General features: G+C 39.6%; 2 protein-coding genes across 2 annotated transcripts; both read left to right on the forward strand.

The window, feature by feature from the left end:
- Positions 1-1,661: 1,661 nt before the first annotated feature.
- gpr156 (G protein-coupled receptor 156) lies at positions 1,662-16,554 on the forward strand. The gene is made up of 10 exons (XM_030124202.1): positions 1,662-1,850; positions 4,895-5,047; positions 9,565-9,692; positions 9,795-9,930; positions 10,070-10,180; positions 10,370-10,495; positions 10,687-10,782; positions 11,186-11,422; positions 13,360-13,518; positions 15,187-16,554. Exons 2-10 carry the CDS (start codon positions 4,931-4,933, stop codon positions 16,516-16,518), a joined length of 2,442 nt encoding a protein of 813 aa, XP_029980062.1. The 5' UTR covers positions 1,662-1,850; positions 4,895-4,930; the 3' UTR covers positions 16,519-16,554.
- On the forward strand, positions 6,302-8,085 carry LOC115411920 (E3 ubiquitin-protein ligase TRIM39-like). The gene has a single exon (XM_030124203.1). The coding sequence runs from the start codon at positions 6,367-6,369 to the stop codon at positions 8,083-8,085; it is 1,719 nt and encodes a 572-aa protein (XP_029980063.1). The 5' UTR covers positions 6,302-6,366.
- Positions 16,555-17,092: the final 538 nt, after the last annotated feature.

Below are 17,092 nucleotides of genomic sequence, written 5' to 3' on the forward strand. Positions count from 1 at the left end.
GGAGTGATATTTAGGTTTTTTTTTTAAAAAAAAATTGGAATTATGCATTTTAAAACATTTCCCTGTGGTCTACATGAACTGTAAATGCTATGCTTGGGTCTGAATTCTTCATTTATTAAACTCCACAGGTCCATCTTCAGCCCTATTTCTGAGTAATGACACCAGAAAGGTCATTTTGAACGCTGGCCCTTTAAATGCAAATGAGCCACTTCACGCCCCACCCCCTCTAGGTTATTGGCTGTGCTGCTCTGTCCCGTTCATCCAACAGCTGAACATTTTAGGTAGTCGGCTCAAAGTCTGGACATATTTTCAGTATGGACTACAACCGCTGCTGCTGATAACCAATTATAACGTACTTAGAGAAATGTTTGTTGGAAGTCTTGACCTCATATGTGCAACTGTCCTGACGTAACTACTTATAGATGTAGCAAATTAAGCAGGACTCAAAAGGGGTTGTAGAAATCCGCTTGATTTTTGCCAGAATGAATCTAAAGATAGCTTTGCAGCACCTGGAGGGTTCAAATTCAAACTTTATGAACTATTAGGGTCCAAATACACAAATAAATGAACCAAAGACTAATAAAAGTGGGTTCAGCAAAATATGACCCCTTTAAAATTGTTAGGATCTTTTTTCTCGTTGAGCATTGCCAGACTTTATTTTACAGCTTTAATGGTAACATTACCAGCATTTCCTTACAGTGTATCCTCACCAGATTGACATTTTCATTTTATTCCTGCAAGTTTAACACTATTTCTGATCTGAATAAATAATCTTCTTACAACAGTTTTTCAACCCCTGTATAAAGGAAACTCTCAGTTTTTAATTTCAACAGCATCATATTCTACTAATTTCATCTTTACATTTTAATTTCTGTGCAATTGAATGGATGGGTTGTCAAACTGTAGGTAAAATCTTAATTGATTAAAGTGTGCTGATGGCTAAATGAACAAGTGTGTGTGACGACAGGATGAATGAGCATCCGCATATTTTTATCCTGCTTAATAAGCTCTGTCTTTGAAAGTGTGCAGCTGCGGTGGTGGTGACACTCCCTCATCTGGAATGACCCAGTGTGTACGCTCACACTGTAAATCTCTGTGACGACTTAATAACACCTTTATGCCTCCTATGGCTGGTGGAACAAATGCTGAGATATTTCTACTCGCTTGCTGAGAAAGAAGAGAGAAACTATTGTGTGTTTTGATGTGATCCAACTTGATGATTCTTCTGTTTTGGCAAATTGTCTAATAAAAAGGGTAGCCTCAGAAAAACAAGAGGAGGTATGTTTCTCTTTCCACTAAAAACATGTGCTGTTATTGAGGAGATTTATTTGTACTGTGGATACAAAATGTGCCGCCCTGTCCCATATGCCACCCACTCCCCTGAGACCCCCTACAACCAGCTGCACCCACTCTGTCAAAATCCTCTAGCTCCACATGGGTCACATCACACTCTGAAAACCGTTTGGTAAGTGGCTGAAAGCTCACAGAGGCAGGGAGAGAGAGAGAGAGAGAGAGAGAGAGAGAGAGAGAGAGAGAGAGAGAGAGAGAGAGAGAGAGAGAGAGAGAGAGCACACATACACACACTTTCTTTCCTGACACACTCACCTCCCTCCCTCCACGCTCACATGAAAACTCCGGTAGTCTGGTGAACTTCTTCTCAGTGACAGGATCTTCTCTGGCTTCCACACATTCATCACACACGTGCAGTTATGGGATTTATGTCGCTATGTTAGATTATACTTCATCTATTTACTTATTTTCAGTTTTGGGCAAAAAGTTTCTAAGTGTTGAGCGATGGAACCAGGAGCGGGACGAGGCATTGGGATCATCCATGTACCCTGAAGATCAAGGTCTGGTCTTTACTCTCGTCATTCTTTTTCAGTTTCTCTTTCATTTGCTGACCTTAAATTGTTTTTCCATCGGTTTGATAGAAACATACTTTTGTGCATTTATGTCACAGAACATTTAAATTGACTCTTTTAGTATTAAGACAGAACATCTGAAATGGATCATGCTGCATAAGGATAAAGGATAGGATAAATGAATAATTATCAATAAATATTTGTTGAAATACTGATTACAAAATTCCAAACTTAGTATTTAATGTATATAAAATGTAAAGCATATTACATACTTCACTTCCCCATGAACGCATATATCTTCTGCTGTTAAATAATAATAATAATAATAATAATAATAATAATAATAATAATAATAATAATAATAACAATCACATGTTTCATAAAATATTGACATGTCTCTGTTCCAGACCAAAATGGTTTTTGATTATATCCCAACAAAGGCAGGTGATTATTTCAGGCTGTAAAATGCACCGTATACCCTGGCAGGAGTTTAGTGCTAATAAATGCATTCTAACTCAGCTTAAGAATAAACTTATAAACGGATTACTGACTGAGGAGGAATGTTTCAATATTGGCCCCTGAACTGGGCTTTACATCTTCCAGCACCCCTGGTTATACAGCCATAATCTTAAAAGAGAGAAATGGGAAGATTGACAGGACAATGGATTGGTTTAAGGCCATTTTTTTTATTAACAGACTTTTGTAAAAAAAAAAAAAAAAAAAAAAAAAAAATCAGCTCTGTCTTTTAAGCCCAGAGGCCTGTGATAAACTGTTAGAATATGCATGATATTTCCATATATTTAGGAAATATTAGACCTGAAGAGAAGCCCAAGGGCAAAAGAACAAGTGAAAGCTTAACTGCACAGGTAAGGCCCGCCCTACATTTAAGTAAGACATCCGAGGCCACAGGTAGCTCAGGTATTACAAGCGGTTAAGCCTCCAGGACTTCAAAAGACACTCCTCATGACTATTCTGAACTGTCAAAACATGTCCATAAAACCTCAGTCAGCTAACGGACGGCCCTGTTCTGCTGCTTACTCACTGACCCCTGTGGCTGGATGGTCTCCAACCTTTGTTAACCTCTGCAGGGTGGCGGGTTTTCGCCTATGGAGGCAGGATTTTTAAAAACTGGCGGAAATGCCTCTCTACGCCGGCTTTTCCTGCGGGAAGCAGCAGAACTGTGATCTAAACTTGGAAAGTGACGAAAGGACAAGAACAGGAACTCCAGACATTTCCCAGATATGCAGCTCCGAGGACTACATTGTTCTGCTGACACTTAGATTATTCATGTATGGAAATAGGTCAATGTGAGCCTGGGTAACTTTAATATTTCAAACAGATTATTGACACAAATGATCTAAATCTGAAGTCCCATAATGCAGCCATCCCAGACCTTTACAGGTGTCTTAGTCATTAGACAAGGACGAGACGTGAGTTTGGATTCTAAACTACTCATGTAAACACTCACCTGTCTGCAAATTCTGATACAAGGGGTCTTACCTTGTCAACTTGAGGCTGAGTCACATCAGCATTTACAGTTTCAGTCTGTACTAGTTACAGCTCAGAGTATCAGGTGATACCATGCTGCATAATTAAATCTGTAACATGTCAGTGCAGCAAGAGCAGCCTCATAAAAATGCCTGTGGCAAGAGTGACAGTGCTGTTTGTACCTTCCGAAAATTGTATCTTCATCCTCAAGTGCCTTAAATAAACCTGGCATGATTATATGGTGGTGAAAATCGGAGTAATACAGTAGCAATAAGTCTAATCAAGCATTTTCCTATAGCTCTGTCTTTCGCCATGTGTATATGTGTGTGTTTGTAGCAGTGTGTGATTCATTGTTGCTGATTCGACTCTGATGACGTACTTGTGGAAATTGAGGATACAGGCAGACACACACAGGTTTCCTGCCTCTCAAGCCAAATCCTAACCTCATGATTTGTTTTGTGGAGGAAACCACTTAACATTTGATCTAACCATCCTTAATCCACCCTGCCAGGCTGAAAAAACCACTATGGTGAACAGTACTGTGCAAAAAGCTTTATCTTTGTTGTTTTTGCAGGGTTGAAATGCACATATATATTTATGTCTCATTTTCTTTACAGGAAAATACAGTGAATATGTGCACAGCCTTAAAAAAACACAAAAACTTTACTAGGTTTAAGGTTCACTTTATTGTCATTACATGTAATATATACATGAAACTAAATAGGTTTTAAAGGTTAAAGTAACTTAAAAGTCAAATGAATGAAATCAGTCTCATATTGTCAGAACAAAAGGGTTAAAGATATGTTAAGTGCAAAGGGAGTTCACGCTAAATACTATCACTTTGATTTATAGAAGCTGTTTTTTTCCTTAAATGTTTGTATTTACTGCTGTATACTACCCATACATCCAGATTGTATTATAATGCAGAAACTGAGAATGCATGTGTGTGTCATTATAACTATATTAAACCACAAAACCTTATGTTGGACTATTTCACAGTACTGTTTGTTGTGTTGTTTATTCTCCAACACTTTCCTTATGATCTAATATTAGTTCCTACCCATCCCTCCTCCCTGATGTTTCTGCAAGAGCACCACACTGTGGCAGCAACAGGCAGTACAACTACTGAGAGTATTACAGACCTGAACTGACCTGGAACTAAACACCAAAATGCATTCCCCTGATCTCTGGGGTCTTCACCACTCCTGTCCATGTGTGTGTGTGTGTGTGTGTGTGTGTGTGTGTGTGTGTGTGTGTGTGTCACTGAGATTAAACAAGAACTACTCTGATGTTTTTCTTGAAATTTAGTAAACCCATCTCTTTAATTTTTAAATTTTGGAGCAGATCCACTGAAAGGGGTAGAGGTGTGAATTGTACTGGAATATTAACTGTCAACAAAAAGAAAAAAAGGACAGCAACTGGCAAACAAGGGAAAACAGGTTTATTTATGTTTAAGAATAATGTGGTACAAAGTGAGTGGATATGTAAAGGTACAATAAGTCTGAATCTAATCATATTGGTCTTTTCCTCTGTTTTTTTGTCAGGATGTGTGTGTAAAAGTGGACAGACTGGGGCCAATCATGAATCCTGAGCTGAACTGCAGCTCCCAGTGTGAGCCCCCACTCTGCTTTATCCACTCAGGAGTCAACAAACAGGAGAGCCTTGACATTCTGCAGAGACTATGCAGTCTCAGCACGGTATTCACTTTCTTTACCTCTGTTTCTGTTGTTATTCAGCAAAGACACAAACAGCGAATTAGTATGAACACATTATGTCCTGTGTACACATGCACATACAATTGTTTGTTGCAGTAGAGGTATACCCACTCACAAACATACATACATCCATGTACACACACTTACTGTTCCATGCACAACCGATATACAGTCATGGAAACAAATTATTAGACCACCCCTTGTTTTCTTCAATTTCTTGTTCATTTTAATGCCTGGTACAACTAAAGGTACATTTGTTTGGACAAATATAATGATAACAACAGAAGTAGCTCATAAGAGTTTAATTTCAGAGCTGATATCTAGCCATTTTCCAAGTTTTCTTGATAATAACCAAAATCACTTCAGTTCTTACATCAGTAGCTATGGCATTATACTGCCAAAAACAGTGCTTTTAGGCATTCCATGTTTTCTTTTCTATCTGTTTTAGTCACATGATACACACAGGAGTTAGTACTTGATTGCATAACCATTGTTTTTGATGACTTTTGATGGCCTAATAGTGTTTTCCGCAACTGTATATTCAGGTTAACACAAGTAGACAGATAACACTTAATGAAATCTATCATATCTCAGCAAAACAGCATTTTATGTCATGGATTTTATAGCAGAATATGTCTCTAGTGTTATGAAAATACTTGCAACAAATCAGTAAAAGTAATGACACAGATTAATGGGTGATAAAAATGTGGGTTGTACATTTTGCTAAAGTTGTTAAAGTTGTTTTGGAAGCTGTTTCGGCGCACTGTTGTTGTGACAGGGATGGACCACCGAGGCTATGTTTAGTACAGTGTTAGTCATGATTCCCTTTAAGAGAAGAGCGAGCAGAGCCACGCAACATGAGGCAGACATAAGAAAGTGTAATGTGACTTCCTAAACAGAAACTGAAGTAGAGTAGACACTGTGTCAAGACACACACTGACTGCTTCTGACTCTGTGCTACGCTGTAGATAATCAAGGTGAGTTGTCTTTCTCACTTCTTTTGTGTTGAGTAGAGTTAATGTATGCACACATCACTCTCAAACTGCAGATAGTATCGGCTCCTTAGGGGAAAAGAAAAGTGAGCTGTGCTTCTTTGTTATGGTAATGTACAAGATTACACCGTAATATCCTTCCAAACCGTTTTTATTATTCTTTTAACTCAGCAAACATGAAAACGACAGCTAACATGAAATAACCTTGTGATGAAATTCAACACCATGCATTTGTTACTATTCATAGATGCAGGCAGCTCACTGGGCACAACTGGTTCTTCACTTAATAGTACAGTGCAGAGTAAAAATATGAGGACAAGAGCCAACTTAATCTCCAAATTCCCACCTGCTTTTCTTTCTGAATGTGTTCTAGATATGGCTACTTGTGGCAGCGTACTGTCTGAGGAGCAGCTTCTTTGCCCCATCTGTCTAGATTTATTAAACCAACCGGTCTCCACTCCCTGTGGACACAACTTCTGCAAGGACTGCATACAAGGATACTGGCAGACCTCTAATGTTTCTCAGTGTCCCATGTGCAAGCAAAAATTCTACAGGAGGCCAGAGCTCAAAGTTAACACCTTTATATCCGACCTGGCATCCCGGTTCAGAAAATCCGTGAAGAAAGATAACGTTGAAAACAGTACAGTGGATCGATCCTCTTCCCATCAAGGACAGGTTTTGTGTGATGTCTGCATTGGGAAAAGAGTCAGAGCTCTTAAATCATGTTTGGATTGCCTGGCTTCTTACTGTGAGACTCACCTGGAGCCCCATAATGTTCTAAGCACTTTCAAGAAGCACAAACTGATCAATCCTATGATGAACATGCGAGACAGAGTGTGTAAGAAGCATGAGAAGCTCCTGGATCTGGTTTGCAACACTGACAAGACATATATATGCCACATCTGTGTCAAAGAAGACCACAAGGCTCATCACACTGTTCCAATAGAGGATGAAAGTCAAAACAGGAGAGCTCAAATTGGAAGGATAAATGCAGAAGTGGAAAAAATGATCCAGGACCGAGAGCAGAAAATCAACAAAATCAAAGAAGCTGCTCGTCTCAGCAGAAGAAACACAGAAAAAGAGACCGAGGAGAGTTTGCAAGTCTTCACCAGGCTGCTCCAGTTAGTCCAGAACGGTCACTCTGAGGTGGCAGAGATGATAGATGCAAAACAGAGGGAAGCTGAAAGAACAGCCAGCGGACTCATCCTGGAGCTGGAACAAGAAATTAATGAACTGAGGAGGAGAAGCACCGAACTGGAACACCTCTCACAAACTGAAGACAACCTCTACCTTCTCCAGAGTTTTCCTGCATACTCCAAAATCCCAGCCACTAAAGACTGGTCCGACACGGTTTTAGAGAGCGCCGTATATGTGGGTGTAGTGAGGAGAGGAGTCAGGAGAGTGGCGTGTCAAATGGAGGAGGCTGTAAAATCTGAGGTGAAGAGACTGTGTGAGACAGAATTTCAGAGGGCTCAGCAGTCTGCAGTGAATGTGACTCTGGACCCGGACACAGCTCATCCTAAACTGGTGCTGTCTGAGAACAACAAACAAGTGTATCATGGAGATCTAGCACTGAATGTCCCCGACAAACCGGAGAGGTTCTACCCTGGCGTTAGCGTCTTGGGGAAGGAGGGTTTCTCATGCGGCAGGTTGTACTTTGAGGTTCAGGTGAAAGGGAAGACAGAGTGGGATATCGGTGTTGGACTGGAATCTGTGAACAGAAAAGGAAGCAGTGTACTGAATCCTGAAAATGGCTACTGGACACTGGGGATGAGGAATGACAAAAGCTACTGGGCCCTCAGTAACACTCCTGTGCTTGTCCCACTGGTGGAAAAGCCCCAGAGAGTCGGGGTATATGTGGATCTGGAATGGGGGCAGGTTTCGTTTTACAATGTGGACTCTGCTTCTCATATCTACTCATTCACTGGATACACATTCAATGACAGACTGTTTCCGTACTTCAACCCACGGCGTAACCATGGTGGAGTCAACTCTGCACCTCTAATAATCTCAAGTGTTAATGTCTAAATTTTCACATGTTCCACCTTCGTAGTTTTTCTTTTATTCCTAAAGGTACAAAGTGTAACAACATGAACAAATGTAAATGTGTAATATTTCCAGTGTGTTGTTTATCTTAAAAATGAGTGCCGTCATCCACTTTCTTAGTAGCCCAATAGATTGTATAGTAATTCAATAGATAGATAGATAGATAGATAGATAGATAGATAGATAGATAGATAGATAGATAGATAGATAGATAGATAGATAGATAGATAGATAGATAGATAGATAGATAGATAGATAGATAGATAGATACTTCTGCCAAGGAACGACGGAGGTTATGTTTTCATCGGGGTTTGTTTGTCTGCCTGTCTGTCTGACTGTTAGCAAGATAACTCAAAAAGTTATGGACAGATTTTATTGAAATTTTTAGGAAATGTTGATAGTGGCACAAGGAACAAATGGTTAAATTTTGGTGGTGATTGAGGGGGGGGGGGGATTATCTGCCTTGGCGGAGGTCTGTGCTCTCCAAGTGCTTTTCCAGTTTACATTTTTTACAGACATGTGTGTTATGGTATCATCAACTTTTCTCCTTCAAAAAAACCCCCCAAAAACGAAACAAAAACGTAGAGCCAGTTATTTTAACATTGACTCTTATGATCCTCATGTGCTGCATCAGCTGATAGTTTACATTATAGCTCTGTTAGCTTAGCTCTGTTTTTAGCCAGAAAGAAGCCACCATAAAACCAAAAATCACCACAGTTTTCTGTATGGTTTGTACTGTCAATATCAGCCCTAAAGATTTCTGGAAACATCCAAACAAGGTCAGAACTGTCTGAACCATGGGTCAACAAACGGTGAACTTAGCAAAGATAATATCACCACATGATAACTTTATCCCTTCATGAGCTTCAGAACCAAACTCGCCCGGCTCAGTAACAGCGCTTCTAGCTTTTATCACTTTCTTTGACTCTAAAAGTTGTTCCTTAGCGGTTCTCATCCCATCTGATCACTTTCTGATGTTTTGGTCAAAAAGCCCATGGTGTTAGTTTTCCTTATGGCAGAGTGACTCACTACTCCCTCTAGTGGTCACATAATTCAGTTGTACTGTTAGTGTGACTACAGTATATTAGCTCATATCTGTACAATCCAGTACAATTGCATGTTTGGTGTAACTTAAGAACTGTGTATTCTCAACAGTCTAATGACAATTTAGGGTCTTTTTCAGTATTTGAAAGTAGAAATATTATGTATATCCCCTTTAATACCTACTGCTTTAATAGGATTGGTTGTTGGTTGTTGCATATTGTACCCCCACAAGTGTGAGCTTTATTCATCTGCTAATAAAGTTTTGTTTTCTTAAATAAAATCTGCATCTTTTCTTCATTGCTTAAACAGCTGTTGTTCACAAACAGTCCAAGTTGAGAACACAACTAAGCAATCCTAAGTGTGTCATCAGCAGTCTATGCTGGGTATGATTGTTAAAGGGTTTACATGTGTGTGCAGATGGCGGTGGAGCTCCCAAGGCGGACTCTGTCCCCGGTCTTAAGTGCTGTGGTGTGGACGCTGCTGTCTTGTGGCATCCTTCTGGCATTCGGCTTCCTCCTCTTCACCATGCGCTTCAAAAACAACAGGTACAGAGTTGAAGGTCAAACACTTACTCTATATAAAGACACATAAAAGTAAACACAAATGTTAACTGTTGATTGTGTGTATGTATGCACGTGTATTATCAGGATAGTGAAGATGTCCAGTCCCAACCTGAATGTTCTGACTCTCTTTGGAAGTATCCTCACCTATAGCAGCGGCTTCCTCTTTGCCGTTGATGAACAAGCACATTCACACTCTGGGGTTTCAACAGCTGTGCTTCAGGTAATAGCACATTTACACACTGTACTCTGTGATGTTGTGGGAAAAAATCAGTATTTGTGTTGATAAACCTCAGCTTTAAATGCAGGTTATCATGTGTCTTTTTCTATCACTGTAATCATACACTGCTCTTCTCTCTCAGGCTCGGATGTGGACTCTTTGCATCGGCACTACCTTGGTGTTTGGCCCAATTTTAGGGAAGACGTGGAGACTGTACAGAGTGTTCACTCAGAGAGTTCCTGACAAGAGAGTGGTATGCTGCTACTTCACCCCCATTCTTATTTTAGTCTGTGGTCTTACTCTGGAATGCATGAATTTTTATTTTCTTCTGCAAAAAAAATTAGAAACAAAAAAGTTACTTGGTGGACACTGAGTCTGGAGACGTAACGGACAGTATTTATAGTAAAGTAAAGGCTGATGCATGACTTTTATTTTATTTCAGATTATTAGAGACATCCAACTGATGGGCATGGTGGTCCTGTTGATCCTGGTGGACATGATGGTTCTTACAGCCTGGAACCTCACAGACCCTGTCATATGTTCCAGATCTATTGGTGCAGTTGTTAAGGTATACTTCAGTTGATATTCTATGGTGTTGTAAGCAAAGATGTTAATTTGTTCATTAACAGAACAATAGCAGGATTATGATACATGCTTGTACATTGCTTACCAGTTCTTTTAATGTAATTAGAACTATTAGGGACGTAGTCAAATGTGATTAAGTTTTATTTACTTATATTGTTGTTTCCTTTGGGCTAGGTGGTGGAAAAAGACATCTCCTATGCTTTGACTCAGCTGGACTCCTGTTCCTCTGTATATTCAGATCTGTGGGTTATTGTCATTGCTGTTCAGAAGGTAAGTAATCTGTGTTTTATTCTGATTCAGTGAAATAATGGCATGCATGAATTTCAGTTCATATATTGTGTGTTGTGATCTATTTCTTTTGACATATCCTCTTGTCATGCAGCATTACTTTGTTATAACAAACTTGAGAGTTAATGAAGGAGAAGGACTTTACAAGTTCATGATGTAAAGTGTTAAATAGACTTAGGTTTATAGTATTGAATACAGGATAAAAGATAGAATTTTAAGGCTGATTGAATTATCTTACATCTGTATGTGTGAATATATGAAGAGAAACCTATTATAAGGAATTGCTCTGTTTTTACACTAATGAAATATAACTTTTTTTAAACTTGTTTAAAGAACACTTTATTTCAACCTGTTTAATTATTCCCTCTCTGCCTTCATCCTTTAGGGTTGTCTTCTTCTCTATGGGACTTATTTGGCTGGACTGACCAGTAACGTTAGCCACCCTCCGGTCAACCAGTCTCCCACCATCATAGCAGCTGTTACCTTGGTTACCCTCTGCTCAGCCGTGGCCGTCCCTGTGTCCATCTTCCTGCAGGCCTGGCCCAACCTGGTCTACAGCACTGTGGCTGGAGCCATCTTCATCTGCACACTGGCTACGAACTGCATGCTGTTTGTACCTCAGGTTAGAACATCTGCAACACATACGATGGTGGAAAAAAATGTTTGGACACCCAATGCATTTCTTATATATGGCATTTCTTTCTTTCTTTCTTTCTTTCTTTCTTTCTTTCTTTCTTTCTTTCTTTCTTTCTTTCTTTCGAATGTAAAAAAACAAGGAGAAAAAAAGTTTAAAAAAAAAAACAAAAAAAAAAACAAAAACAGCAACATTCAAAAAGGAGCGGGATGAAGTACAAATTATATACTCCCACCCCCTTACCCCGTCTTTTTCTAATTAAGAATCACTCTTAGGTCATTGAACTCTGCCAAGTATTGTTCCATTCTTCAAACCCACATGTTCCATTTTGCACATGCTCTGTTCCATCAAACTCAAAACTGGATGTCTCAGCAAGATAATGAAAGACATCTAGGCATTTTTTCTTATTAATAATGAATTTAAAAGAATAAACCATTTGCATTTGTTTGTGTCTGTCTGATGCAGCCACAGCTCTTGAAACACAAAAAAAGATTTTTCTGCAAATTTTTCATGACAATATTTGATATAGTGTAAAAATTTAAGGGTGTCTGAAAACATGTTCCCACTACTGTACATTTGAGTTCTATTCAACAATGTCATGAGGGGGAACATTTAAACATTTTTACAATTAAATCTTGGAAAACAAGCTTTGTTTTCATCCATGGCACTAGTTTTCAAGCCTCTTTAGAACAGAACCCACTAGAGGCAGAGAATTTATGGCAGCTGTCTCTCAGTTGGTAGAGTGGGTCGTCCAAAGACTGAAGGGTCGGCGGTTTGAATCCTGGCTCCGACTGTCCACATGTCAAAGTCCCCTTGGGCAAGACATTGAAGCCTAGCTGGTTCCCAGTAGGGCCTGCAGTGCCTTGCATGGCAGCAGCCACCCATTGGTGTATGAGTGTGTGTGAATGAGTGAATGTGAGGCTTTGTAAAGCACTTTGGGCACCATGAAGATGTGGGAAATGTGCTATACAAGTGCAGTCCATTTACCATTTATATAACTGGCAGAACTGCTGCACAACCATATGATCCCACAATAAAGCAGATTTGTCAGGAGAGGCAGGAACTGTGACCAATAGGTAGACAAATGTCAGACAGTGCAGATGAATGACTGATATGTGTATGGTTTCCGCTTGTTGTGGCAAAACTAGTCCAATCTGTGAGCAATTGTGTTGCCCACACCTCCAGTTTCCATGTGCGTGTAACTGTGCCATGTCTGTCAGTGCAGAGTGAGTCACACAGAAGGTGTTTATGAGTCAAAACTACGTAGTCCGCTGCTAACAGGTTTACGACTCTCTTAAGTGTCTGGTAGTGAGTTTATGTTAGGATAATGGAATGCATCTTTAGTGGGGAGGAAGGAAATATTTTAACAATGAGTAAACGATACAGTCAAACACACCTGGTCCCAAAGGTCCTGTGTTAAACAGACCTGGTAACATATCCATGCAGAAGACTGCTATCACATACTACTTTTTACCCCGCCCCCCAAAGGAGAGGCAAGGGGTATTGTTTTTGGTTCGGTTTGTGTCTTTGTTTCTTTGTTAATGGTTTTGTTAGCAGCAAAACTATTGGTTGAACTCATACCAAATTGGGTTTATAGATTGCCAGTGACCCAGAATAGATCTGATTACATTTTGGGAATTGTAGGTCAAAGTTCAAATTTATTATGAATTTTTTAAATCTTTTTTTTCCATCTACCTATAATGGGTGAAATTTCAAATCTGTATAAAAACATCAATTTTGTTTCAGTTTACTTAAACTTGGCGCATATATGAAGGCAACTGATATGCTGATATTACCACACGCATAGACATGATGACATCAGCTGGATTGATGCCAAAATAAGAAACAATATGTATGAGGGGTGGGGTTTGTTGTGCTTTACACTACTTTTTTATTTATTCATTTATTTATTTATTTTGATGCAGTTGACCCAGTGGCGGCAGTTTGAAGAGGATCAGAACAACCCGAGTCAGATGGCCAAGTATTTCAGCAGCCCCAGTAAAAGCCAGCCCTCCGTGTACAGCCAGGATGAGATCTACTACCTGCTGGGAGAAAATAACTCCATGAAAAAACTACTTAATGAGGTACTGCATCACCCCAGTACACACTACTCACCTTTTAATAAGAAAAACTTTAAAACATTGTTCATTAGAATTCATATGATTTCTCAAACTTGCTTAAATAATTTAATCAGACATGAGGCCTTTTCAGTTACAGAAAAAAAAGAAACAGGTACACTTAATCTCCAGAGTGAAATTAATTTTTGCATAAGCTCAAGCATGTACTAAATTAATTAAAAAAAAAAAAAAAAAAAAAAAAAAAATATATATATATATATATATATATATATATATACATATATATATATATATATAACTAAGCATCCACAAAGGTGTATGTATCAACAGAGATGATTCATTTGAGTCATTTCTCATAATATTTACTCTACTCAGAGGGAATTAGGTTGCTCCATAAGGCAGTAATCCCTCAAACATAATTAATATTTTGCTCATACTTATCAGCGTCTTATTCATTTAAGATATTTCTGATAAAAAATATTCCAAAAATAACAACAGCCTTTTAGCAATATGTTAACATCTGTCCCTTATAAGCAGTTTTTGTTTGTGAAAAGCATTAAAAAAGACAGGAAACTATTCATTAGTTTTTGTTTTTATTCAGTCTGTCAGTTTATTTTTGGTTAGTATTGGATATTTTTTTTATTTATTTTGAGTAATTTAATTAGTTTTTCAGATGTTATGAGGAAAACCTTCATTTAAAGAAGCTGGAAAATCATTGTTTAAGGTCATATATCATGCAAAGTGTTTTTATTCTTGAATACCATGAACCCTTGACAATCAGGACAACAAAAGCAGAGCTGATTTTATCTGCAATTGTATTTTATTTTGATACGTGATACATTATTGATTGTAATTTTTATCTAGTTAGTATGTTTTTAAAAGCTTTTGCTGTCTTTTTCACTTCTAGGTTTAGTTTACATCAGGTGTGTCAAACTCATTTTAGTTCAGGGGCCACATTCAGCCCAATTTGATCTCCAGTGGGCCGGACCAGTAAAATAATAACTGTGAAAAAAGTAAAATTATATTATGATCAGGTTTACATCTACAAAGTTTCCTTAAAAATCTGAATAACATGAACAACTTGAATTGTCTTCAGAAAAACAAGTGCAATTTTTAACAATATTCTGCCTTGGTTTATCAGTTTATCATTTACACATGTGCATTACAATCACAAAAAACATTTAGTAACAGGCAGAATATTGGTCAAATTGCATGAACTTTTCTTAAGGCATTTCCATTTGTTCATATTTGTTCAGGTTATTCTCATTTTTTGTAAAAGTATAGTTTGGTAATGTAAACATTTTCATGTAATTTTCCTTTTTTACACCAAAAAAACAACGGGAAAATTTGGGGTTGTCATTATTTATAGGTTATTATGATAATATTTTACTGGTCTGACCCACTTAAAATCTAATTGGACTGTATGTGGAATCTGAATTAAAATGATTTTGACACCACTGATTGTTAATATCTTTAGTGTAATTTTTGCGTTTCACAAATTCATCCTGCGGGCCGGACTGGACCCTTTGGCCGGGCCGGATTTGGCCCCCGGGCTGCATGTTTGACACCTGTGGCTTACATGCACTCTAATACTGTCCAAATAATCATATCAGCATAACACCCTCTCTGTTTATATCTGGAAGCATTAAAGTTTTCATTTATTGTCATTTACAGAAGAACGCTGTGATTGACAGTCTTCAGGAGCAGGTGAGCAACGCCAAGGACAAACTCTTGCGACTCATGTCCGCCAGTCAGCCCATGGAGGACCAGGACATGGACTCATCCACCACCAACCTCAACTCCTCCTCCACCCAGACCACAGAGCTTCAGTCGGATGGCCAGTCTTGTTCTCTACCTCAAAAAGACAGTAAATCCAGACCCTCACCCCTTGATATCTCCCCCTGTCTCGATGCTGCTGTTACTGTATCGACGTCTACTGACCTTCCCCCTGTTCCAACAGTCACACCCCCTGTTAGTGCTTCCTCTCCTCCCCCAGATGGTAGGTGTTTGGAGGAAAATCACATGGACGTCTCTACTACTGACCCAGCTGATCCCAGAACAGCTGAAGATCTCCTACCTGTATCACCCCTGTCTTCTGGATTACTCAGGACAGCTGAAGAAACAGCTAATTTTGTGACTTCCCTACAGTACCGTAGAATGTTGAACCCCTCTTTGGTTGAAGCTTTGAACAAGCAGAGTAATCTAACATCACACACTGGGTCTAAAGTGAGGCTGACTGGGTTTGTTAGCAGTGAACAGCTACAGGAGATCCTCCAGGAGCTCAGTGTGGACACAGTCACAGAAACAGCACTCAGATCTCCCAGTCAGACCTCCAGGAAGTGTACAGAGACCTCCCCTCTTTCCCCACTCTCCATACGGACGCCACGCTCCCCTCATGTACCCGCCCTCTTCCGCTACCCCAGCATCTCCCCGTATGCAATGAGGAAACGCCGACCACCCTTCTACTCCCCCAGAAGAGATTTGGACCCCCACTGCTTCTACACAGGTTCGGACGCAGTTGGGAAGACAAGGGACCGCTGCAACCCAAAGAATCATGGGAAGCATTCCTGCAAATCCTCTGAGGAGGTCACTGTGGATGGTACTCATCTCCAGGTTCTCAACAGTGATGAGGAAGAGGAGGAAGAGGAGGAGGGGGTAGAAGGACGTGAAGTGGTAAGAAAATGCCGTAGGTGTTCTTCAAAGTGTCGCAGATGTTCAGCTCTTGCTTGTACAGATCATATCCACGCAACTCCAGCTGATGTGGAAGCAGGAGGTGATAATGAGCGACACCACAGACACATTAGAAACTCCTGTGGATACTGGGACTCCGATTCCAGCAGCTCCACAGATTACTGCTACTACCACCGACCTTACTGCGAATGTGGCTCCATCACATCCTCAGACAGCTCCTCAGACTCTGACAGCGAGTATGAAGGCTTCACCAGCCTCTACCGCTCTCCACACCCTGTGGTATTCAAAGAAGACCTCAAACCCACCTTTGTATGAACACATTTGCTGAACTTTTCATGACCATTTTCACCATGTACAAGAGGGGGCTGGAAAGTTCATAGCGTGACTAAGAAGGAGTTATTCTGCAGCAATGAAACTTGGCATACATTAAATTCAACCTCTCCTGATACTAATTGCATGGTTTCCTTCCAGATAAACCCACACTGGATAAATAATTTAGGACTTTGAAAAGTAGTACCAGAGACATTTCGTGAACCATCCGTGGCACCGTGGTCTCATCAAATGTCTGCAGAAAAAGGGGTTAGCCCCCAAGGACATTCATGCTGACATGGTTGCTATAGGGCGCAGGTGTCAAACATGTGGCCCGGGGGCCAAATCCAGCCCGCCAAAGGGTCCAATCTGGCCCACAGGATGAATTTGTGAAATGCAAAAATTACACTGAAGATATTTACAATCAGTGGTGTCAAAATCATTTTAATTCAGGTTCCACATACAGACACATACAGTCTAATTAGATCTCAAGTGGGTCAGACCAGTAAAATATGATCGTTTTAACCTATAAATAACAACCCCAAATTCTTTCTTTTCTTTTTTTTTAGTGTAAAAAAGT

The sequence above is a fragment of the Sphaeramia orbicularis genome, chromosome 21, assembly GCF_902148855.1.
Source record: "Sphaeramia orbicularis chromosome 21, fSphaOr1.1, whole genome shotgun sequence".
In the NCBI taxonomy this organism is placed as follows: Eukaryota; Metazoa; Chordata; class Actinopteri; order Kurtiformes; family Apogonidae; genus Sphaeramia; species Sphaeramia orbicularis.

Bases quoted from the DNA above. Each gene is read 5' to 3' on its own strand.
- LOC115411920 (XM_030124203.1), top strand. From the start codon at position 6,367: ATGAGGACAAGAGCCAACTTAATCTCCAAATTCCCACCTGCTTTTCTT.
- gpr156 (XM_030124202.1), top strand. From the start codon at position 4,931: ATGAATCCTGAGCTGAACTGCAGCTCCCAGTGTGAGCCCCCACTCTGC. The intron at 9,693-9,794 runs GTACAGAGTTGA...GTGTATTATCAG, and splicing joins ATGCGCTTCAAAAACAACAG to GATAGTGAAGATGTCCAGTC. The intron at 13,519-15,186 runs GTACTGCATCAC...TGTCATTTACAG, and splicing joins TGAAAAAACTACTTAATGAG to AAGAACGCTGTGATTGACAG.